The sequence below is a fragment of the Carcharhinus amblyrhynchos genome, chromosome 9, assembly GCF_965287045.1.
Source record: "Carcharhinus amblyrhynchos chromosome 9, sCarAmb.v2.hapA, whole genome shotgun sequence".
In the NCBI taxonomy this organism is placed as follows: Eukaryota; Metazoa; Chordata; class Chondrichthyes; order Carcharhiniformes; family Carcharhinidae; genus Carcharhinus; species Carcharhinus amblyrhynchos.
Genome location: NC_137332.1, coordinates 60,846,409 through 60,869,477, shown reverse-complemented (window position 1 = coordinate 60,869,477; position 23,069 = coordinate 60,846,409). Strand labels below are relative to the sequence as shown.

At 38.7% G+C, this 23,069-nt stretch overlaps 1 protein-coding gene across 3 annotated transcripts in view; it reads left to right on the top strand.

The window, feature by feature from the left end:
- LOC145347869 (dual specificity protein phosphatase CDC14A-like) overlaps window positions 1–23,069 on the top strand; it is a 164,366-nt gene that overhangs the window by 73,740 nt on the left and 67,557 nt on the right. For all 3 annotated transcript variants that reach the window (XM_080195807.1, XM_080195809.1, XM_080195808.1), the window contains exons 6-10: window positions 1,188–1,254; window positions 5,979–6,041; window positions 6,521–6,608; window positions 8,504–8,734; window positions 16,950–17,088. In XM_080195807.1, coding sequence (XP_080051933.1) covers window positions 1,188–1,254; window positions 5,979–6,041; window positions 6,521–6,608; window positions 8,504–8,734; window positions 16,950–17,088 — 588 coding nt within the window. The remainder of the gene's footprint in view (window positions 1–1,187; window positions 1,255–5,978; window positions 6,042–6,520; window positions 6,609–8,503; window positions 8,735–16,949; window positions 17,089–23,069) is intronic.

The following is a 23,069-nucleotide window of genomic DNA, read 5'->3' as shown; positions in this document are numbered from 1 at the left end:
CGTTATCTGTGCGAAGCTAAGAATGTAAAAACGCAAATTCATATTTTAGTAAGATTTTTCTGGAAAATACTTTTTTACTAGTTTTCCAACCATTGAAAATTTAATATTATTAATGTGTTGCTGTTTTTTTTTAGTTCTGGCATTGATTACTCTGATTTAAGGCAAAATGTTTGTCTTAATTTAACTTGTGTGAAAATTAGCCAAGGCATAAACTGTTTTTATAAAGTAAGAACTACTTGATTTCCCATTGGGTTGTTCATGTAGTCTTGGATCTAGATCGATCCAGAACACACTTTTGATTTTTGGTTGACAGTCTGGCCTGTGCTTATCCAGATAATTGCAGGTGCCGAATTGGACTGATTTCATTTTTTGACAATTATTTCGCATTTGTAATGAAATATGGTGCAACAGAAAATAAAAACAGTGATGGAAGTAATCAGGATTGGGATTATCGGTAGAGAGAGAAACAGTTAACATTTTGAATCAGATTGAAGATGTCATTTTCAGCTCTCTCCACAGATGGTGCTAAATATTTTTAGCACTGTTTTTATTTCAGATTTCCAACATCTGCAGTCTTTTTATTTTATGGCTATAATTCCATTGGATTTCAATTTTGTGCCAAATTCCATTTTCGTTTTTCTTCCTTCTGACCTCCTTTCCTGAAGTTTGTGCCTCAGTTTCATGAGAACTGGAAGTCTTTTGATACTTGGTCATTCTTCACATGAGTCTGGACATTGGTAGTTGAAGAGACATTTGGGGAAAACATTATTGCTCAAGTCTGATCCGATTATCACCCTAGATTGACACATGCCCATTATCCAGCAGGGTTTATTGGATAGTGAACAGGGAATCTCAACTGATTATTGTCATATCCAGACAGCACCCTCCATGATCAGCTAATTAAACGGACTTGTTTTGAACCTGAGACATTTGTGGTCTGTTTAAATTAGTGCTGAACCTATGTTGCATTTGCTTATTGAGTCATCAGGTCAACACAGAATTCAATGAACTGTTAACTTCTGAATTTTATGACCAATAATGAATAAGCTAATGGAATGTTGGACCTTAATGCCTACTTTTCTTGACTCTATGTGAGCTACTTAATTATTTTGAAGTACAAACTGTTTCTGAAGTAAATTAATGACATCGTTATAAGAATGTTGCTTAATTTTTCTTTTATTTTGTAGGGATGCCTCCTTTGGAAATTCCACCTATCACCTAACCATTCTCGATTGTTTACATGCAATCAATCAGGTAAGTGGCCCATCATTTCAGGCATGGGCAGTTTTTTTTTGTTTCTCATCAATTGCACCAGTTAGGTAACTTGGGCTCAGAAAGAGGTGATCAAAAATAAGCGTTTTGTGAACAACCCAGTGGTAGAAGTAAACTGAAAACAGAGCGCCAGTACCATTTTTTTTTTCTCCAAACATGGAACTTTCAGTACTGAAGTCCCAGTCTCTTTATCTTATCCTCGTAGTCCTGGGGCTCTGTTATGTGTAGTTTTAGTGTTTCTCTTCTGAACTTTCTTTAGGACCATGATATCCCACCCCAATAGGAAGATCAAAACTGAATGCCATTTTCTAAATTCAAATAAAACCTTGCAGTAAGCTGGATATCCTCTATTAAGTGGTATTAAAAGATCTAAAATTATTAATTGGTTTAAAGTCTAAAGCTTTATCTTCCTGTTTCCACAATGTACTATTGTACATCTGCAAATTTGAGATTGGCATGTTGTTTCCTCTTCAAACTGGCTGATGTTCTCCCATTTGTGTGTGAAAGATGCATATTATTCAAAAAAAGCCAACCAGATGCCTTTTAAAATAAGTTTGAGTTGATGAGCAGGAGAACACAGAGCCATGGAGTGCTCCTCCTGTTATATGGGATCATTTCCAGTGCCTGAGGACAGCATGTGTGTGGGACATGTCTCCAGCTGCAGCACCTAGAAGTCAAGTTTTGGAGCTGGAACAGCAGCTGGGGACACAGGAGCATCTGCAAGGTAGAGAGTATTGTGGATAGCACGTATAAAGAGGTGGTCACCCTGCAAACTTAAGAGACAGGAAGGTAATGGATGACCACCAGGTAGAGCAAGTGGGGCAGGCAATGCAGGAATCTTCTGTGGCCATTCCCCTGGAAATGGATATATTGTTTTGGATATTATTGGGGGATTGGCCTCTTGGGAAAGCAGCAAGTTGCACTACTATTGGCTCTGCTACACTGGAGAGGAGTAAAAAGCATGGGAATGCAATAGTTATAGGGGATTCAATTGCAAGGGAAACAGGTGGGTGTCTTATGTGGCCACAAATGAGACTCCAGGATGCAATGTTCCTTGCCTAGTGTCTGACTACAGGACATTCTGGAGGGCAAGGTTGAACAGTGGTCATGATCACATTGATACAAACATCATGGGCTTTAAAACAAAACTTCCTATAAACAGCATGTAGGGAGTTAAGAAGCAAATTGATAAGTAGGACATCAAAAGGTAGTGATCTCAGGATTATTAGCAGTGCCATGTGCTAGTCAGATCAGAAATAAGATATAACAGATGAATGCATGGCTTAATATAAATGCAAGGGGGAGGATTTTGGGGTCTCAGGATTTTGGGACCAGTACAAACTTGGCAGGACCGGGACTGATGCCCTGGAGGAGGGAGTATTTGCTTCAGTGATTGGGGAGGGTTTGAACTAAAATAGCAGGGGAATGGGAACCTATGCAAGGAGTCAGAGGAGAGGGAAGTAAGGAAAAGTACAAAAGGGAGCAAAAAAAGTGATGGGCCAGAATCAAACAGGGCCACAGTGAAAAATAATGGGAGTGGGATAAAGAATGTTAAAAAGATGAGCATTCAGGCTCTGTTTTAATGTGTGGAACATTAGCAATAAAGTGGATAACTTAATTGTGAAAATAGGTGTAAACCAGCATGGTATAGTTGGGATTACGGAGACATGGTTTTAGGGTGACCAGGGACAGGAACTGAACATTCAGCAGTATATAGGAGGATGATGGGATTGCATTGTTGGTTAAAATGGAAATTAATGCAATACTGTTGAAGGATATTTGCTTCCAATGATATGGAATCAGAATGGGTACAGCTGAGAAACAGGCAAAAAAAATTAGTGGAGGTTGTATATAGACCCCCAAATTGTACTGGTGATGCTGGAAGTGGTGTTAAACAAGAAATTAGAAATGCACGTGATAAAAGAACTTCTGTAACTATGTGATGACTTTAATTGGCATTTAAATAGATTGGGCTAATCAAATTAGTAACACTGCCAGAGAGGAGGAATTCCTGGAGTGTGTAAAGCCACCGTAATCCCAGATGACCATAAACTGCTCTCTCCTTTTGAAGGGGAGAGCTGATAAGTGGTAATTTAACCTGAGGATCACCAGACCTCAGGCAAGGGGCAAGGTTGAGAAGGTGAAACAACTTAGCCAATACAGGAATTGAATCCACATTGTTGCATCACTAACCAGCTGTCCAGCCAACTAAGCTAAACGGTGTGGTTTTGTGGACCAATATGTTGAGGAATTAACTAGAGAACAAGGCCATCCCAGACTGCGTATTGTGTATTGAGAAAAGGATGATTGGCAATCTCGTTGTGCGAGATCCCTTGGGGATTAGCAACCATTACGTGATAAAATTTTTCATCAAGATGGAGTGTGACGCAGTTGACTCTGAGACTAGGACTCTGAATCTGAATAAAGGAAACTACGCTGGTAAGAGGTACAAGTTGGCTATGATGGATTGGAGAATGTTGTTTAAAGGGATGATGGACAAGCATTAGCAAATAATGCATGGGTGAACTGCAACAATTGTTTGTTTTTGTCTGGTGCAGAAATTAAATGTGAAAAGTGGCCAAAAATGGCTTCCAAGAGAAATTAGAGATTCTATTAGGTCCAAGGAAGCAGCATACAAATTGGCCAGAAATAACGGCAGACCTGAGGATTGGAAGAAGTAAAAAAAGAGACAAAGGGACTAATTAAGAAGGGGAAATGGAGTATGAGAGTAAGCTTGTGAGGGAGATAAAAACTGACTTTGGAAGCTTCTAGAAATATGTGAAAAGAAAAAAATTGGGGAACAAAGAAATGGCTGGCCAACTAAATACATTATTTGTGTTTGTGAAGACAGAATCAATATACCAGTGATGTTGGGGAATGCTGGGCTTAGTGGGAGGGAGAACTGAAGGAAATCAGCATTAGTAGAAAAATTGGTGGGATCGAAGTTCAATAAATTCCCAGGGCCAGGTCATCTATATCCTAGAGTACTTAAAGAAGTAATCCTGCAAATAGTGGATGCATTGATGGTCATCTTCAAAGGTTCTGTAGACTCTGGAACAGTTCCTGTGGATTGGAAGAAAGCTAATGTAACCCTGCAACTTGAAAAGGGAGGTAGAGAGGAAACAGAGTTATAGACAAGTCAACCTAATGTAGCTAATAGGGAAAATGCTAGAGTTAATTATAAAAGATTTAATATCAGATCACTTGAAAAATGGTGGTAGGATCAAACCGAATCAGTATGGACTTAACAAAAGGAAAATGATGCTTGACAAATATACTGAAACTCTTTTGTTGTAACTAGTAGAGTTGATGAGGGGGAGTCATTGGATATGGTTTATTTGGATTTTCAGAAGACTTTAGGCAAGGTCCACAGAAGAGATTAGCATACAAAATTAAAGCACATGGGATAGGGAGTAGTGTATTGAGATGGATAGAAAATGGGTTGGCAGTCAGATAAGAGTAGGAATAAATGGGGCTTTTTCCAAATGGCAAGCAGTGATGATTCCACAGGGATCAGTGCTGGGGAATCCCAGCTATTTACTATATATAAATGATTTGGGTGAGGGAACTAAATGCAATATCTCCAGATTTGCAAATGAGACCAAGTTGGGTGGGATGTTGAGCTGAGAGGAGGATGCAGAGATGCTTTTGTGTGATTTGGACAAGCTGAGTTAGCGGGCAAATGCGTGGCGTAATGCAGATAAATGTGAGGTTATCCACTATGGTAACAAAAACAGGAAGGCTGACTATTCACTGGCTTTAGATTGAGAGAAGAATGTACAGGTGAGACTTACTACATCAGTTGCTGAAAGTAAGCGTGCAGGTGCAGAAGAAGCCAAATTGTGTGTTAGCCTTCATAGTGAGAAGATTTGTGTACAGGAGCAGCAATGTTTTGCTGTATTTTGTTATAGAGCCTTGGTGAGACCACACACAAGTTACAGCATGGGAGGCCATTCAGCCCATCTTGTCTATGCTGGCCGTAGGACAGCAGGTATCCTTTCTAATCTCACCTTCCTATACCCAGCCCATAGCTCTGTACCTTACAGCAGTTAAGGTGTAGATCCAGGTAATTGTAGGATCGCTGCATGCAGTTTTTTCTGAGGAAGGATGTTCTTTCAATGGGGGGAGTGCATTGAAGATTTACCAGACTGATTCCTGGGCTGGTGAGACTGATGTAGGAGAAAAGATTGAGTTGGTTAGCATTATATTCCCTGGAGTTTAGAAGAATGAAGGGGGATCTCATAACCTATAAAATTCTAACAGAATGAGAGGATAGATACAGGAAGGATGTTCCCACTGGTGGGGGAGTCCAGATCCAGAGGTCACAGTCTGAGGATATGGGGTTTAGGATTGAGATTAGGGGAAATTTATTTACCCAGAGAGTGGCGAATCTGTGGAATTCTTCACCACACAGAAGCCGTTAAGGCCAAAGCATTGTTTGTTTTCAAGAGGGAACTTAAATACAGTTCTAGGAGCCAAAGGGATCAGAGGAGAATGTGCGGGGGGTGGGGCAGGTGCTGCTGCTGCTGCAACAATCATCATGAATAGAAGGGGAGTTTTGAAGGGCCGAATGATCCACTCCTGCTTCTGTTTTCTAAGGTTCTGTATTTCACCCAGACACTATGCTTTTAGATTTATGTAGCTATCTTATTTTTTGACTTGATTAACATTTGAAAGATGTATAATAATTGTTAACTATTTTTCAGGCCGTCCAACATGGCTTTCTTAATTTTGAAAAATTTGATGTGGATGAATATGAACACTATGAGGCAAGTTCTCCCCCATTTGGTGTACTTGATTAATTGTAGTTTTTATTTCTGTAGCAAATTAATTCATATTTTATTTGTTTGAAGGAAAATGTTGAATTAATGGTGGATGTAATTTATTAAAGGGGACTATTGTAATAGGGACTAATCCATCTTCTCTCTGGATGGGTTCCCAATTTATTCTTGGGGCCTGTATAGAACTTCTTTGGTTGTGGCCTGTCTTGACTATATACTAATGTGTTCTAGACCTCATGTTTCCACTTACCTCCCAATAATGCCTATCCTCTGAACAGTATATCATCAATCAGAAATTCTGTGGAAATCGTAACTGGTGTAGCTAACCATTCTGGCTGCTGAATGTCGAAATACATATATGTGTACCTTCCACTGGATTTGTGTTTCTCACATGCAACACTAAGAACTTTAAATCTCCAAGCGACATCACCTAAGCCTTCGTTGTGATGAGAATTTTTTTTCTACAGCGTGTAGAAAATGGTGATATTAACTGGATCATCAATGGCAAGTTTCTGGCTTTCAGTGGACCCCATCCAAAAAGCAAAGTTGAAAATGGTGAGGAAAATATTTTTAAAAACAGTCTTGAAAGTTGTTTGAGCTGTTTTTTGTTGTTGCAATAATCAGTGCACAAACTGTAAATATTAATTTTGCAAACTACTGAATGCTGTTCAAAACATTTTTCATATTCTTCAGCTTTCTTTGTATGGCTGTGTAAGATGTGCAGGTCACAAATGTGTGAGGGGATGTGGAACTATTTAAAAGGCTAGATTTTATGTTGACTCTGCTGCAATAGGTAATTATTTAATTGCTTAAGGTGAAAAAATTGTGATTAAGTGAAATTAGTCTGGTTTGATGGGATTTGGGTTTAGGTAAGCTTTCTATTTATACTATGGATAATTAAATTCAAAATCTATGTACAGTTTAAAATGAACTAGACATTGGGATAATATTGCTGTGAAATTCCTTTAATGCTATTTTTGTTATCATTTAAAAATAGAGGTTTTCTGAAGGCTCTACGCCTCAAGTGGTTTGGCACAAATGTAGTGAGTCAATTTTGAGTTGAGTTTAGTTTTCTGGCACCAGGTGGCACTGTTGAATAGGTGACAGGGTTCAGTATTCCAAAAGAATTGGTTTCTATTAATATTATGCTAAGGTTCTTTTAAAGTGTGTATATAAGAAAACGTATACAAGGAGATTTGACACCTGAGGAAATTGTACTTGTGTTTAAGTATGTTTTGCAACATTAGGGCAATGGTTGTCCATTTTATGTTAATTTAAAAATAAAGTTGTGTGGAATTTAGCCACTAGTTGGTGCGAGAATATTTTGGAACTTACGGTAAAATCCATTTTAAATTTGAATATTTATTTATTTATTCATTCTTGGTACAAGGCTGATGTTGGCAAGGCTGTGCTGTTGGCCAATAACATAGTGGACCAGTTCCTTGAGTGGTTATCATAGAATCCCTAAAGTGCAGAAGGAGGCCATTCAGTCCACTGAGTCAGCACTGACTCTCCAACAGAGCATTTCACCTTGGCCCTTTTCCGTAACCCCACTAATTTACTGCGCTAATTACCCTATCCTACATGTCTTGGGACATGGAGGGGCAGCTTAGCATGGCCAATCCACCTAACCTGCATATCTTTGGACTATTGGAAGAAAAACATGCTGGCATCGGGAGAACGTACAAACTCTACGTTAATAGTCACTTGAGGCCAGAATTGAACCCAGATCACTGGTGCTGTGAGGCAGCTGTGCAAACCAATGCCACCAATTTTGATTTTATAAATGAGTAAAATGAGTAGCTTGCTACTTCAGAGGGTATTGAGCCTATCACAAGGCATGGAAATAGAATAGCTTGATGGGCAAAGGATGGGAAATTTCTTTTTACGAAGGGCATCTGAGAACAGTTTGGGCTTTTATGAACCAGCGACTCAACTATTTGTTTGGTGCTAGCTTTAATTTGTACGAATTAAAGTTTATTGAATTCACTTTTTCAGTTTGCTACAATGATATGCAGATTCAGTATTATAACCACTGCACTGTTGTACGTAACGTGTTTAATATGGGTGAATATTGCCATTTAAGTTTTTTTTTATACTGGTAATATTCTCTGGGCACTGCAACTGTTTCTGATGTACAGAAACATGTTATCAAAATAAATATCTTTAAGCGATGCTGACCATTGTGCATATAGTAAGCAGAGCTTCAGTATACTCCTGTGAACATCTCCTTCTGGATTTTTCGTACTCATTCTAATTTGCTAATTCAAAAAAACATTCATCTTTTAGCACTAGCAACTCCACTAAAGATCAATTCAATGGAAGGAAGGCAGGGTGCTTTCTCAGGATATGGAAGAATATTATTAATCCTGCACAGTATTATTATACAAGGTTTTGATCAACTTTTTTGCATTTGCATTAATTTGGGTTCTTTTTAAATAACTCATTAGGTTATCCTCTCCATGCACCAGAAGCATATTTTCCATACTTCAGGAAACATGGTGTTACCACAATCATAAGACTTAACAAGAAAATTTATGACGCTAAACGTTTCACGGATGCTGGGTTTGAACACTACGATCTTTTCTTCGTTGATGGGAGCACACCAAGTGACTCCATCGTGAAAAGGTTTTTAACGATATGTGAAAATGAAGAAGGAGCTATCGCTGTACATTGCAAAGGTATACCTTGTTGAAGTGATTCCTTTTTTTTTGGAAACAGTAGTTAGGTTAATTATTTCTCTGATGACTTTCTGTCTTTGGTGATAAGTCTGCACGTTTCTTCCAAGGTCATTACAATACTGCCCTGTAAAATAATATAAGGCAATGCTGCTTGTTCCATTGTGTAGAATGGATCTTATTCAAATATACAGAATAATTGTAGAATACCAGTCCTATAGGTGCAGGTAATAATCAGTGATTCAGTTTTGGTGTTTTCATTTGGGAGCACTAACCATTATATGGCAGGGAAAGCCTAATCAAACTCACAATGGAGTTATGAAAATAAAAGTATTATTTCAATAAAAATAGAAAGATTTGCCAGAAGTACTTACTAGTATGTGCTAACTTATTTTATTACTTGCACTCAGTAAAATCTACTGAAATCATCCCTATACTATTGAAGTGACTTAGTGAAATTTATATAGTTATGAATGGTGATCTTGTCAGAAATTGAAATGACCTAATATCATAATTTAAAAGTAGCAAAAACCCTGTTTTCACCCTGAAAGTGCCAACAACCGTTTTGAGGTGCTCAAGACTGTGTTTACTGATTGGGAAATAAAGTAAAACCTGCATAAACATGTATGTTTATTAAGAAACCTAAGTAACTTGCATGTTAAAAATCTATAAATACCACTCTGAAACCAGGGATGATTGCAAATTGCAAACTAAGGACAGTCTTCCAATATACCAAATTCCCTTTTTTTGTTCATCCTGTCCTTGCAATGTTGATAGATGGAACTGAGAAACATTGATCATTACTGAAGTTGCATTCTGTTCCAAGAGTAACAGTTATATAGAAACAAAGAAAAAGGGAGCAGAAGGAGCTTCAAGCTTGGTCAGCCATTCATGATCATGGCAATAGCCTGATCCCATATTCCCTCCCATATCTTTTGATCCCCTTCTCTCACCCCTTCTCATCCCCCATGTGTTAGATCTAACTGCTTCTTAAAAATATACAACCACTTGCTGTGGTAGCAAACTACATGGGCTGACCACTCTCTGGGTGAAGAACTTTTCCCTCATTTCTGTTCTAAACTGTCTACCCTTTATCCTCAGACGATGATCCCTGGTTTGAACATTCCCACCATCAGGAACATCTTTCTTGCATTTACTCTGACTAGTCTTGTTAGAACTTTGAGATCTCTGAGATCCTTCCGCATTCTTCAGAACTCCAGCGAATACAATCCTGACTCAATCTCAGACTCTTGTTCGCCAGTCCTGCCATCCCAGGAATCAGTCTGGTAGCCCTTCTCTGAAGTCCCTCTAGAACAAGAACATCCTTGATAGAGACCAAAACTGCGCACAATATTCAAGGTGTGGCCTTAGTAAGGTGCTGTATAATTGCTGCAAGACCTCACTGCTCCTGTACTCGAATGCTATCAATATGAAGGCCAACATACCATTTGACACTCTTTATGCCTGCTGCACCTGTATGCTTACCTTCACTGACTGATGTACAAAGACACCCTAAGTCATATTGCACATTACCCTCTCCTAACTTATGGCCCTTCAGATAGTAATTTACTTTCCTTTTTTGCTACTGAAGTGGATTTCATATTATAATGCATCTGCTATTCATTTGCTCACTCACTCAACTTGTCCAAATCACAATGAAGCCTCTCTGCATCTCTCCTCACAGCACACACTGCCACCCAGCTTTCTGTCATCTGCAAATTTGAGGTATTACAGTTCTTATCTAAATCATATGTAGTGAACAACTGGTGCCCCAGCACTGATCCCTGTGGTAGCCTACTAGTCACTGCTTGCCATTTGGAAAAATATCCATTTATTCCAACTGTTTCCTATCTGCCAACCAGTTTTCTATCTATCTCCAATACACTACACCCGATTCCGTGTGCTTTAATTTTACATGCTGACCTCTTGTGTGTAGTTCAAAACTGTTAAACGAATATAACTGTGAATGCTAGCAAGGAGGGGCATTGTTAACAATGTTGTAGCTGACTATAATCTCAGCCAGTTGGGAAATTTTCAGTCACCCTCTTTTGCCAGTTCCTAATTCTCAAAAGAGAGGGGGCAACGATTCCTGTTCTTAATGTGTCAGTAATTTACAGGTTTAACTATATTGCTTTTTAGTTTTGAATGATTAGTTTATTCATGAACAAGTGGGTTTTTTTCATGATGTATCTATAAATTAATATATAATCCACATTTTTAAAAACCTTGCATATCGTATTTCTTTCTATAAAGCCTTGCGTCTATTATCAAGGCTCTATGTTTTTTCATTATAAATTCCTGTGCTAATTTTTATGAAGGAGGCTTACCATAATTAATCATGCCTCTATCTTCCAGCTCCTTCAGGCTAAGGGGGAAACAGCCACATTTGGTGAACAACATAGTATGATTTTGGTAAAAAATAATGATGACTTATTAAGCAATAAAAACAGTGTGACCAAGGTTATAATAAATATTTTAAAAGGTATTGATACTTATGGCAAAGTTTGAGGGCAAAAACCACTAGCTTTTGGAGCGCTTGCTGCTCCTTCGTGAGTTCTGTTCACAAACAGGACATATAAAGACACAAACTCAATTTACAACATAATGGTTGGAATGCGAGTCTTTACAGGTAATCAAGTCTTAAAGGTACAGACAGTATGAGTGGGGAGAGGGCCAAGCACAGGTTAAAGAGGTGTGTACTGTCTTCAGCCAGGACAGTTAGTGAGATTTTGCAAGCCCAGGCAGGTCATGGGAGTTGCAGATAGTGTGACATGAACCCAAGATCCCGGTTGAGACCGTCCTCGTGTGCGGAACTTGGCCATCGGTCTCTGCTCAGCGACTCTGTGTTGTTGCTGTCAGGTGAATGCGGCTGTGGGAGTTCTTCCACAAACCCCAAGAGGCCAACAGCGAACACAATGAGATAGATGAACCAGAACACCTGACAGAAAGATCCGCAGTACAGCAACCGAAGAGGAAAGAGTTGAATTGGACTCCTCTGGAAGGCCTCTGCCCTCAACTTGACTTGTATGCCTAAGCCGTAAGGAGGTGCGTCAACACCAGATTCATCAACCACACTCACAGGATAGCCCCGAACATCACCCAAGCACACCGCAATGCCATCTGCGCTTTCAAGACCAACCACAACATTGTCATCAAACCAGCAGGCAAAGGAGGGGCCATCGTCATACTGAACAGAACAGATTACTACAAAGAAGTGTACCAACAACTGAACAACGAGGAACACTACAGACAGTTACCCACAGATCCGACCAAAGAACGCACCCGTCAACTCAACAGACTGATCAAGACTTTGAGCTGGACCTTCAGAGTACCCTCTGTGCCCTCATCCCACATACTCCCCGCGTTGGAGATCTCTATTGCTTCCCGAAGATGTACAAGGCAAGCACAACCGGCCGTCCCGTAGTATCAGGCAATGGGACCCTGTGCGAGAACCTCTCTGGCTATGTCGAGGGCATCCTGAAACCCTTTGTGCAAAGAACCCCCAGCTTTTGTCGTGACACCACGGACTTCCTACAGAAACTCGGCACACGTGGAGTAGTTGAACCAGGAGCACTCCTCGTCACAATGGATGTCTTGGCACTCTACACCAGCATCCCCCACGATGATGGCATTGCTGCAACTGTCTCAGTACTCAATGCCAAAAACTACCAGTTTCCAGATGCAATTTTACAACTCCTCTTCTTCATCCTGGACCACAATGTCTTCACCTTCAACTAGTTCTTCATCCAGATACATGGAACAGCCATGGGGACCAAATTCACACCTCAATATGCCAACATCTTCACGCACATGTTCGAACAAGACTCCATCACACAGGATCTTCAACTGATGCTATACACTAGATACATCGATGACATTTTCTTCCTTTGGACTCATGGTGAACAATCACTGAAACAACTATATGATGACGTCAACAAGTTCCATCCCACCATCAGACTCACCCATGGACTATTCTCCGGAATTGGTTGCATTCTTGGATGCATGAATCTCCATCAAGGATGGTCACCTCAGTACTTCACTGTACTTCAAGCCCACAGATAACCTCACAATGCTCCACTTCTCCAGCTTCCACCCTAAATGCGTTAAAGAAGCCATCCCCTACGGACAAGCCCTCCATATACACAGGATCTGCTCAGATGAGGAGGATCGCAACACCCACCTCCAGACACTGAAAGATGCCCTCATAAGAACAGGATATGGCGCTTGACTCATCAATCAACAGTTCAATGCACCACAACGAAAAACCACATCAATGTCCTCAGAAGACAAACACGGGACACAGCAGACAGAGTACCCTTCATCGTCCAGTACTTCCTCAGAGTGGAAAAGTTACGACATCTCTGGAACTTCCACATGTCATTTGAAGATGAACATCTCGCCAAGGCCATCTCCTGACCTCCACGTCTTGTCTTCAAACAACTGCACAACCTCAAACAGACTATTGTTCGCAGCAAACTACCCAGCCTTCAGGAGAACAGACATCACGACACCACATAACCCTGCCACAGCAACCTCTGCAAGAGGTGCCAGATCATTGACACGGATGCCATCATCTCATGTGAGAACACTATTTACCAGGTACAACTCTGCCAATGTTGTCTACCTGATACACTGCAGGAAAGGATGTCCCGAGGCATGGTACATTGGGGAAAAAATGCAGATGCTACGACAGCAGACGAATGAACACTGCTCGACAATTACCAGGCAAGAGCGTTCTCTTCCTGTTGGGGAACACTTCAGCGGTCATGGGCATTCGGCCTCCTGATCTTCAGGTAAGCTTTCTCCAAGGTGGCCTTCATGACACATGACAGCATAGAGTCGCTGAGCAGAGATGGATAGCCAAGTTCTGCACACATGAGGATGGCCTCAACCAGGATCTTGGGTTCATGTCACACTAGCTGTAACCCCCAAGACTTGCCTGGGCTTGCAAAATCTCACTAACTGCCCTGGCTGGAGACAATACACACCTCTTTAACCTATGCTTAATGCTGTCTGCACTCACATTGTCTGTACCTTTGAAACTTGATTACCTGTAAAGATGCGCATTCCAACCATTATTTTGCAAATTGAGTTTGTGCCTTTATATGCCCTGTTTGTGAATAGGACTTCCACTCACCTGACGAAGGCTCAGCAAGTGCTCCAAAAGCTTTTGCTACCAAATAAACCTGTTGGACTTTAATCTGGTGTTGTAAGACTTCTTTCTGTGTTCACCCCAGACCAATGCTGGAATCTCAACGTTAAAGTTTGAGGGACCAGAGCTGAAGTTTATCCTGTTGGAATTAGGAATAGCTAAGCAGTAAAATAAATTTGGTGGGTAATTAACATTTAAGCTGATGTAGCAATGAAAAACTTTACCTAGTTAGTGTGAGATAGCTAGCATTAAGTGCAATAAGTAAGTTTATATGAAATGTCACTTTCTGCGCTTCACCTCTTTTTCTCTTCTTTTGGGATATGCACATATAAGATTATTTTTTGTGTCACAAGTAGGCTTACATTAACACTGCAATGAAGTTACTGTGAAAATCTCCTAGTCACCACACTTCGGCACCTGTTCAGGTGCACTGAGGCAGAATTTAGTGCAGCCAATTCACTTAACAAGCATGTTCTTTCTCCTTTCTCCCCTACCCAGGATGCATGCATGCACCATATTTTCTCTGTTGGGCTTGTTGTACTCTCAATGCTTTGTGATGGGATTGATGTTTCCCCAAACTGAAAAACAAAATAAGCATATTGTTATAAGAATCAAACCAAACAAATTTCCACCTGAGTTTGTCCACAGACAGCCTTTGCTCTCACCGAATTGAAAGATTGCACATTCCTTCCCACCAGAGACTCACGATTTAGGTGGCTGCTGAGGAAGTGCTGCATTGTCTCAGGAGGCCTCTTTCTGATATTTAAAATGAGGACCCATCTGTCCTATTAATTGGACGTAAAGATTTAGTTGCACTATTCAAAGAGAAGGAGAATTTTGCCTCTGTTCCACCAAATATTTATCTCCCAATATTGCAAAATGCTGGAAATCAAATTAAAACAGAAAACGATGGAAACACTCAGTAGGTCTGGCAGTATCTGTGGAGTGAGAAACAGAGTTAACATTTCAAGTCTTTGACCTTTGATCAGATTGTGATGAAAGATGATAGAACTGGAACTTTAACACAGTTTCTCAGCCAGAGAAACCAGAGATTAATATCACCAGGTCTACCAGATGTTTCCAGCAATTTTTATTTTTAGTTCACTAAAACAAGTTATCTGATCGTTACCTAATTGCTATTTGTGATGTCTTGCTGTGTAGATGTTGATGCTTGTTTTCCCTGAATTACAACAATGAATACACTTCCTCAAACAAAATATTCATTGTCTGCAAAATTCTTTAATCATGAAAGGACTTGCAATTAAGGAAAACCTTTCTTAAGCTAACGTTATCAGCATTGTCCCGGAGCCCTGTCTATCAACCAGTGATTAGATTCTTTCCCAGAAAGATATCATGACCAGAGACATAAAATTGCATGTACAAAATTTGTAAAAGCAGTAATGCTTAAATTGTATTGTAAATAGCAAAGTAATTTCTTCAGCATTAACAGGTATTGTCATTAACCCAAGATCAAAGCATTATCAACTGTGCATGTGCGTTTGTGTTAATTCTGTTCACTTGCATCCCAAATTGGAATTCCTGAAGATGTCATCATTCAGGAAACATTTAAGTCAGACTGAAGTATCTTGATAATTCTTTGCCGCTGATCACATTATTGACTTATTGTGCAAATCTGCCATTAAAGCTAGCGTCTGGGGATTAGGTTTCATGCTTTTAAGGGTGAGAAGTGATGCAGACATTTTGTGGAATACATATTATTCAAAACTCTTTTTTTAAATACTTTGATTTATTTTTGCTCAGAATCCATTAAAGATTGCAAAATATATTTGCTGTATTTCCTATTACTCAAAATATTGAAATGACCTATGATTGCTGGATGGTTTTGATTGGCACGGGGGTCAGAAAAGAATTTTAAAAATCTTTCCTTGTTTTTGCCCTTCATTACACTCGATGGTGGAGTGAATGAGTGTAATAGCGTGTAGTCATGATGTTTTAGCAATCATATCTGAGGGGTTGATTTGATAAAACAGCTAGTCATTTCCTGCCTGACAATTTTATGTTTTCGTTGAATTGTACTTGTTTATGTTGAATGTATGGAAATTTTCATTGAATCCATACAAACAATGACTTTGAAATCTTGAGATAATCTATTGGTTTTATAACACACTGTTTTTGTAGAGATCCTGTATTCTTGTGCACATTTGCATCTCAAATATAACCTAAATGTATACTTCAGCATTTTGTGTCTGAACACTAGATTTGTATTTATCAAGAGAGGAATTTTCACAGTGCTTTTCTAGTTGCCTGCTCTAACTTCAGCAGAAATTACATAATGAGGAGTGTTTCTGCAATGTTTGAGCAGGCAAAACCTGTGGAGGCTACAAGCATTTGTTAGCTTTTGATGGAAAGCCAAAACTACAATGCAACAAGTGGTAAACTTGGACTGCAAATAGTATCTTTGATAGAAGTTTATATATTGTTGTTGGACTGAAGTTTTATATGGACAATGATGACTTCAATTGAATAATGAATACTTAAATATTGTGCCTTATTTTAATGTTGTACTACATAGCATTCAGGATTGAACTATTCAGTGAATAACAGTCGCCACACCATGAGTGTTTCCTTTAAGGTGCATGGTGGTGCAGCAATGTAAAAGGACCATGTTGTCCAATATGCAGGCCACGGACACGAAATAACAGGAAGGATTGCTTGTGATGTACTATATATGGTCAAGTTGTTGAAAATGCACTTCCTATTGATCAGGGGTTGTATGATCAGTTTGAAACAATGCCTTACCAAAACTTCAAAAGTCCTCGGATCCAAGTAGTTTAGTAAATTACTCCCCAACCTTGTTTGTAAAAACATTATGTCCCCATGTTTTTGGGATGTATTGCAAAACATGCTATTCATGTTATGCTGTTTCTTACATAATGGAGCAGTTGCCATGACAAATGCTTGGTGGTGGTATTAACTCTTTACATTTGAGTTTCACAATAAGCTGCATTAATTCAAAATCAAATTTCATATAATCCTAGTTTAGCAATTGTAAAATAACTTGCTTCTCAAATTTGTAATCACATAACCAATCTTCCTTCATTTCAGCTGGTTTAGGAAGAACAGGTACATTAATAGCCTGTTACATAATGAAACACTACAGATTCACTGCAGCAGAAGCCATAGGATGGATTAGGATATGTCGACCAGGATCTATAATAGGTCCGCAGCAGCACTTCTTGGAGGAGTAAGTGACGAGTTTATCTTGTAAATGAAAACATTATGTAGCAATGCAGAAAGTATCATTGTATAGATTGAGAGCACTTTTTGCTCTGAAGGCAGCAATCAGTTCAAGAAAACAACTGAATTTTGCAATAAAAGCAAGGATTTCATTTTTAAAACCTGGGTTGTAACAAACTCAAACACAAAAATATAAATTCTGAAGCAGAATGTTATATTAAAAGTTTTTAATTTGAAAGATGTTTTGAATTGTTGGAATTAGTTGCATCAGTTCATCCTTGTGCAGACTTATTCCAAATCCATAAATATATAATGGTGTTGAGAAGGCTGACTTTGTACTGTACTGCTTGCTCTAAAGCAGGAACTTTAAAGGGGCCATGACTGGATAAAGCAATTGCTTGTGCAAATGTTAAAGTATGTTTAAGATTGCAATTGAGCTTTCCCAGATTTTTCAATGTATTTGTCCACACCTATCCTTCGATGGCCATGGAATTCTTTTCCTTTTGCAAATGTTAGTCTGAAATCCAGTAGTCATCTCATGTGATTTTCACAGAGCAATCGGGAGAAAGCCAATCCTGTTATTATTGAGTGAAGGAAATAAAGCCTAATTATTCTGCAAGTACAAAATGATCATTTCTGAAAATTCTATCAGTTTTATATGTGAGTTTTTTTATATGTATCCTGAAATTTTAATGGTAAAGGCAATAATGTTTCTTGGAGTGTTCCATTTTAGTAGATTGAGTGAAGCTGTTGAAAGGATATTGGCATTGTATTTTCAGTTTGTCAGGTGCTTTTTAGATGTTACTGGTTGTGGTTGAACCATTATGCCACTTACCTAATCAGTGAGTTGGCCTACATTTTAGGGAGAGAGGTGACAGACAAGTCAGAATATTGACCTTGACAAGGAATGGGTGTTTCTGGTCACTTTTTGGGCAGCATGCAGTTCTTGTTAGTACTGTACTGAAAGTCTTGCTCTCTGGAAGCCACTGTAATTAAGTGAAATCAGACTTCCCGTTTCAATGCCCAGTTGGACTTTGAAGATGCCACAATTTGACTATGCAGTCCTACCTAAAATTCTTCCCTCGATCAACGTCACGAAAATAAATATCCGATAACTGGTCATTTACGTTTTTGCCTGCTTGTAGGTATTACTAGCGCAGAAAGCCTGAAATTTTCAAAGTATTTGAGATTTTTGTTATCATTGATTATATATGCAAGTGTTTATGAAGTTTACGTTACTAAAGTGTTAGCAAATCAACTGGTATGTGTTGATTTGAACCTATTTTCCACTCTTCCATTACAGAACAATTGGCTGGTTTGACCCTAAAAGAGGAACAATAGATTCATTTCTGGCTAAAGCACTCTGAAAATGTTTGTGCTTTAAAAATAAAAATTGTCTAAACATCTGAGTGGCATTCTTCCAGTTTAAGTTAGTGATGCTGCATAACTGGTCAGTTGGGAGTGAGCTGAATTATCTAAATCCAGTACTCCCTTCTTTGGTTACTCCTAAAATGGATCCAGCCAAATGGATTGCGTTTAAAATACACTTACCACTTAGACAAAAATTACCCAAAATGTAAGAGATTTAATACCCAAAATCAATCATATATCTGCCCTGATCACCTGAAATCTGTGATATCAGTAAGCTGAATTCAGCAAGGCAATATTTTAAGGTGGAGGTAGATTCTTGTTGGGCAAGAGAATCAAAGATTATGGAGGGTAAGTGTGGAATGTGGAATACACAAATAAGCCATAATCTTGCTGAATGGTGGTGCATGCTCAGGGGGCTGAACGGCCTATGGAAGATTCATTAACATGGAGGTGTAGAGTTCGAAACAAGTTGCATTGTGTGATTCTTTGCAACAGAAATTACAGCCTGGAATTGTTGCCTGTGAACCTGTGAATTTCCATTATTGTTGAAATATATAGGCAGTTTAGTGTATACATGACTGTTGTGGACCAGAATCCTAAACCTGGTTAAAAAAAAATAACTTGTGGTTTTCTATTTTGGTTCAGCATTGTAATTACTTCTTCTGTTCAACAATGGTTGCACATCTTAAGAGCTGAGCTTATTCATAACTTCTAAATCTTGCTCAGCTCCACTGTTGGCTATTTTAACATCATGCACAGAAGAAATGTTATTTTTCATGTTAAATTATACATGCTATTCTGCCCACAAGCTATTTTATCTAACTCATTTTGTAGGTCTCTGTCAGTGCCTCAAATTCAGTATCTCTTCCAAGTTTGGTTTCCTCGTAGTTTGAACTTTTCCTGAATTCGGGTTGTAAATATAAAATAGAAACAGTTGAAGTCTGGAGGACTTCATCACAATTCGCTAAGAAATCCAGTCCACTTCTGACATTGTTCACCTAACGTGACACTGCTGTTTGCTTCCAAGTGCACTGAACTCAGGTACTTCTGTCATAGCGTTAAGATTGCCTGATGTTTCCTAGACTTGCAGAGAGGTTCAGATACATAGTTAAGACATGCTTAAGTTTGCTCTGAACTGTATGGTCGGAAACGCAGATGTTTGCTACCAAAACAGAATTATGGTGTTAATGAAAGCATTAGTTCCATACACACTACTCTGGCACTTCAGTAAGCGTATTTGAAAGATTCTTCTCTGGCAATAAACTGTTGTGTTTATTTTACATTAAGGCAATGACTGTATCATTGCAGACATATCTTTGTTTTAATTTTGTATATTGACTACATTAATATCGCCACATAACGCTGGCATCAAATATTCTGTGGAATGCAAAATTTTCGGGCAAATGTGAAAAATAGAAAACCACAGTAACGATTTGTTCAATTTTTTGCAATATAGATTAATGTGAAACACACTTTTTAGGTTTTTTTTGTGAAACTGCTTATGGATATTTATTACGTTGTAACATACATTAGGGGCAGAGGAGGAAAGAAGAATGAGATATTGAAATTGGCTTACGATAGGGTCCTTTCAGATGAATTTTCCAGCTGGATGTTTAATGACATTATTTGGCCTGATTTCTTGCAGTGTCGTCTTTTTTGGGCTATATAACAGGGTGACAGTAGTTAGCACTGCTGCCTCAGTGTCAGGGACCCTTGTTCAGTTCAGGCCTTGGTGACTTTGTGGAGTTTGCACACTGTCCCTGTATCTACATGGGTTTCCTCTGGGTGCTCTGGTTTCCTCCCCTAGTCCAAAGATCAGTAGTCTAGGTGGATTGGCCATGTTAAATGCATGAGATTACTGGGATAGGGTTGGGGGGAGGGCCTGGGTGGGATGCTGTTTTGGAGAGTTGGTACAGACTCAATGGGCAGGATGGCCTCTTTTTCCACAGTAGAGATTCTACGGTAACTGCACTAAAATGAGGAAAGTTGTCAAAAGATCTGTGGAATTTTCAAAGAAGTGATATCCTATGACCACTTTTTAAGTGATTTGTAGTACTTTGTATGTCCTGCTTTCTGTCTTGTGTTAATGAGATGCTACAAATGCATTTATTTTGGCTTTAACATTTCTTTATCATTTGGTTCAACTTCTAAATGCTCTCATTCTTAACCTTTTACATTGAAATATTGCATGTAATGACTAAACATTAAGGTAAATTGTACATTGTTTTTATTATTAACTGTCTGAATTACTGTTATTTTCAATGATTTTCCATAATGCCAGAACTGAGGTTTGAAATATATCATTGCTAGTACCCTAACCATTCTATTTGCAGTACAGTTGGGAAGCTTCTTAAGACTATGAAAATTGCCGTCAGCAAGCTGATTTCTTTGTTGTGCACTTTATGTTCTGGACTTTACATCTTTAAGATTGGAAATCTGGTAGTTAGCCTCTGTTTTATGATGACATATTCTCAGTCTGTAATTTTTCATACATTGCCCTGAATGTGACCATTATGTTAGTGGTAAATTTGATTGGAAAGAACTTGGAAATATTTATGTTTGATTTTATTTTTGTTTAATGCCATTTATTGATTTCTGCTCTGTCAAAAATTCAGAATACTGCAATGTACCCTTTAAAATGTTCTTTTTTAAATCTCTTTACTCTCATCTTGTTATCATGTGTCTTAGAAGGCAAACACAACCACTCTAAGTACAATGTGCAAAGAATTTGGATGCAGAGTTTTGACACTTTTTCTTGGCATGGGTTGGTACAATCCCAGCTGATTTATTATCGAACAGTCAGAATCGAACCCTAGCTCAATAGAGCATAACTTTTACTTTGTTTAGAGATATGGATGAATGGTGTCAAGGACTGCCAACTAACGTTTAACAAAATAATATAACATTTTTTTCATCTGAAAAAGATTGACTATAACAAGATATTCTTTCACCCCACCTAGTTCTTAACAAATGCATACAGATTTTTAAGGATAACACAAATTACAAAACATATCTTGTACAATGATGTTCTCAGTAAGTACACAATCTATGTAAACCAACTGTGGTCAACCACACCACACTCTGAAACCAAGTAGCAGATGCCACCCAATAGAACTTCTGTAGGTTTCTCATCAAATGCCTACCCTACCCTCCCCACCTCCCCAAAGTGCTTGTCATGCTATGAGCCAACTGGTCTCATTGCAACTCTGACTTCCTTGCTGGTTTCAAACTTCATTCTTTAAGAACCCACTTTGAAATCTTCTCCCCCACAACGCTTTTAAGTGCGTTCACCATGGATCCACTTCCAGTATTTCAATCTCTGCTATTCCTCTGCTCTAGATTGCTACATGTGTTCAAGTTTCCACACAATTTTACCCAGCTCTGCCAATGGAACATCACTGCAGGCTGTTTTAAGATGCCACCAGCCTTGGTGTTACTTCAGATGTCTGGCTCCTTGTTAGCTGACTTCACCAGTTCTGCACCTTTCAGGAACCTCTTTCTTCAGTGAACAGTATATTGTTCAGATTGTCTCTTTGACTTCAATTTTCCTTGGACTTCTCTTTTCATTCCCTGGTTTCTAAAACTATCTGTTCTTTAGCTTCTGGGACTTGTCTTCTGTCCCTTTTTGTTTTACCTGTCCATAAGCAGTTTTCTTAGAGCTGCTTTCTTCTTAGGTACCTGGTTCCAACTGAACCACAACTGCTTATCCTCTTCCAGTGAAGGCCCGTGGTTGCTAAGCAACAGTCTAGTCTTTCTTTAAATCTTGTTTGTTTTCACATCATGAACCCTTTAATAATAGCACGGGCATAGTTTGAAGTGACCAAAACCCAATGTACAGTTGCCTTTTGAACATGAAGATAGCTAAAGTTTCAACCCTTTCTTTATATGGAAACATCAAATTGATCTTACTTAAAAGTTATACCTTGTTTCTAATAGTTACAAAATACAAATATGGATGAGTTAAAGCTAGCTGTGTTTCCAGACACTGTATTTGGAGCTGAACTATATTTTGCTGCTGGAGACTGCTTTCCTTAACGTTGCTTTGAGTTTGTTCAGTGATATGGCATGTTATATCACAAAGTCAGATTTGCCTCTGCTGCAAGTTATTTACCGAAGAGAATGTGGTCTGAAGTATTATCACATTAATTTCATTAGGCACCTTTAGTGTTTCTTATCTTGCACTAATAAATTTTCTAATTTTCTTCAACATAGCATAGTTCGAATATTATACATGAGTACACATTAAATTTTCCCCTCTAATTCAAAGATCAACTCTGAGAAACAACCTGTGGCTGCACGGTGAATAGAACCATTTTAAAATAAATTTAATCCATTATAAGCTTCATATAATTTTGACTACATATTAATCTCCTGTTTGTTCTATTACATTCTGATTTTGGTCATATGCTTCAGATTCTGTTCATCTGTTCTATTTGCATCTAAAGCATTCTCCCATAGCCATCTCCTTTCAGTTAACTTGGTTACCCTGATAATATGCCTTGTCTTGCTCTGGTACTGTGAAGTATTCAGATGGTCGAGTGAATTTTCCCTGGGTTCTGAAACTACTCCATCACTCCTACAATTAATAATTGTTAGTGCAAGAATTGTCTCCATGTA